Source organism: Mandrillus leucophaeus, unplaced genomic scaffold, assembly GCF_000951045.1.
Source record: "Mandrillus leucophaeus isolate KB7577 unplaced genomic scaffold, Mleu.le_1.0 Scaffold213, whole genome shotgun sequence".
NCBI classification, from domain to species: Eukaryota; Metazoa; Chordata; class Mammalia; order Primates; family Cercopithecidae; genus Mandrillus; species Mandrillus leucophaeus.
The window spans coordinates 1,217,977-1,220,403 of NW_012102177.1; the positions used below are offsets into that span (position 1 = coordinate 1,217,977).

The 2,427-nt window shown below is 40.3% G+C and overlaps 1 protein-coding gene across 2 annotated transcripts in view; it reads right to left on the minus strand.

Moving 5' to 3' along the window:
• Positions 1-2,427, minus strand: part of IWS1 (IWS1 homolog (S. cerevisiae)) — an 87,300-nt gene that overhangs the window by 73,475 nt on the left and 11,398 nt on the right. For both annotated transcript variants that reach the window (XM_011980486.1, XM_011980487.1), the window contains exon 2: positions 835-950. In XM_011980486.1, the coding sequence (XP_011835876.1) occupies positions 835-950 (116 nt within the window). The remainder of the gene's footprint in view (positions 1-834; positions 951-2,427) is intronic.

The following is a 2,427-nucleotide window of genomic DNA, read 5'->3' on the forward strand; positions in this document are numbered from 1 at the left end:
GTATTAGGCCAAATATGTTAAAATGTACACAAAACCCAATACTATTCTGTATTATTAAACAGAAACAGCTCTTAAAACTATATTTGCGGGCCAGGTGTGGTAGCTCACGCCTGTAATCCTAGCACTTTGAGAGGCTGAGGCAGGCAGATCACTTGAGGTCAGGAGTTTGAGACCAGCCTGGCCAACATGGTGAAACCCCGACTCTACCAAGAAAACAAAAATAGCTGGACGTGGTGGCCTGTGCCTGTAGTCCCAGCTACTCAGGAGACTATGAGGTGGGAGGATGTCTTGAGCACACGAGGCAGAGGCTGCAGTGAGCCAAGATCTCACCACTGTACCTCCAGTCTGTGTTACAGAGCCAAGACTGTCTCAAAAAAAAAAAAAAAAAAGTATTATTACATACTTTATACACACCATAACAGTTCAAAATGAGAAGGGCGAATGCTGACATAAATTTTGACAGGTGATAACCCCCGTAACCTTCAAGTGGTATTCCTTCAGAATGCAAATGCTCAAGGCCCCACTAGGACATTATTGCAGAATAGGGAAACTCAGTCAAATATCAAAGGCCAGGCCCATTTTCTGAATCAATATGCACAGTTGAAAGCTGCCCAACATTTGAAATGTGACCCAATCAGAACGTATTTCACTGTGATTTCAACAGTAACCAGACCATCCCTATTTATTTTTCAAGCAGTTTTCTATTAACTTATGCTCCTTTTCTCTCAGAGATTAAACCCTAAACTGTCACAGAGATTCTGTAACTCCTATAATATAACAGGTCTCACAGAATGCAAGGGAAAAGCCCTCCCAAAGATGTTGGTTAGCCAATACCTCTGAATGACGTTCTACACTTCCAGTGTCTGATCCGGAGTGTTGCTCATTTACATCATCCTCACCGTCTGACCCTGAATCCCGTTCATCCTGTACTGGGGTAGCACCACCATCATCTGATTAAAAACAAAACAAAAACCAACTTATGGTGTAAGATGAATGACATCTACAGTGAAATGAACACACTGAATCAAGAATAACGTAAATGCAAAAGTTACCACTGAGGAAGCATAACTAAAGATGCTAATATTTTGAATAAGACAATACTCATACAAATACCAACAATCAACACGTACTCTGAAATATGTGGCAGCAAAACTACACCATAAAAACAATTTGTAGCTTAAGAAACAACACTAAACACCGAGTCAACAATTTATTTCAACTTCATGTTAAAATTGGATCTGTCTTTCTCTCCAGGGCATTTACCACCTTCTAATATTACTACCTGAAGTTATTTTGTTTAACGTGGGTCTTCTTCACTTGAATGAAAGTGCCACAAGAACAGGGATTTTGGTTCACTGCTAAATCTCTGGAGCCCAGAACACTGCCTAGTACCTGATATACAGTAAGTATGTGATTACAAATGAAGAACACAAGGAACTCTAGTCCAAAACTACTGAAAATTTCTTCAAGAAAAGCATATATAAAATGGTAAATAAAAACTGTTACCCAACTTTCTTTAATATTTTTGTTGAAATGGGGTCTTGCTATGTTGTCCAGGCTGGTCTCAAACTCCTGGCCTCAAGCGATCCTCCTGCCTTTGCCTCCTAAAGTGCTGGGATTACACCCAGCCCCAATGCTTTAAAAATACAGAGTAAAATCGTATTGAGAGGAAGTTAGGGTTGAGAAGATAGGAAGACTTAACAGTTTTATAAAAATAAGCAAGTTTTAAAAAATGAAGTAGTCAACTACAGGAAAACCAAAACGTTCTATAAGAATGAAATCACATTCTCCTTTAGGCAGCCACATGGGGGGGGGAAAAAAAGAAGAATCATTATGATACTATCATATTAATGAGCTAATCTACTTAGCTAAGAAGAATATACGGTCATGATAAAAATAATAGTTTTGAAGTTTAACAATTATGCTGCAACAGTGGGAAGACAGGGGAGAAGGGGGCACATAGGCTAAAATGTCCTAGCATAACAGAACATCATTAGAGAATGCCTAAAAATGATGCAGCAAGAGAGTGAACGAATTAGGAATACACAGGTAAACACCCCAAACAGCTAAAAGAATGTGAAGTGGGTGGAGGGAGTAAGTCAGGGAACTGCTATTTTTCTGTTACCTCTTTTAGTACTTAACCTATGTACAGGTATTACATACAATTACTTTTTTTTTTTTTTTTTGCTCCTTTTGTCCAGGCTGGAGGGCATATGGCGTGATCTCAGCTCATTGTTAACCTCCACCCCCTGGGTTCAAGTGATTCTCCTGCCTCAGCCTCCTGAGCAGCTGGGATTACAGGCGCCCGCCACCACACCTGGCTAATTTTTTGTATTTTTAGTAGAGAAAGGGTTTCACCATGTTGGCCAGGCTGGTCTCAAACTCCTGACCTCAGGTGATCCGCCCACCTCAGCCTCCCAAAGTGCT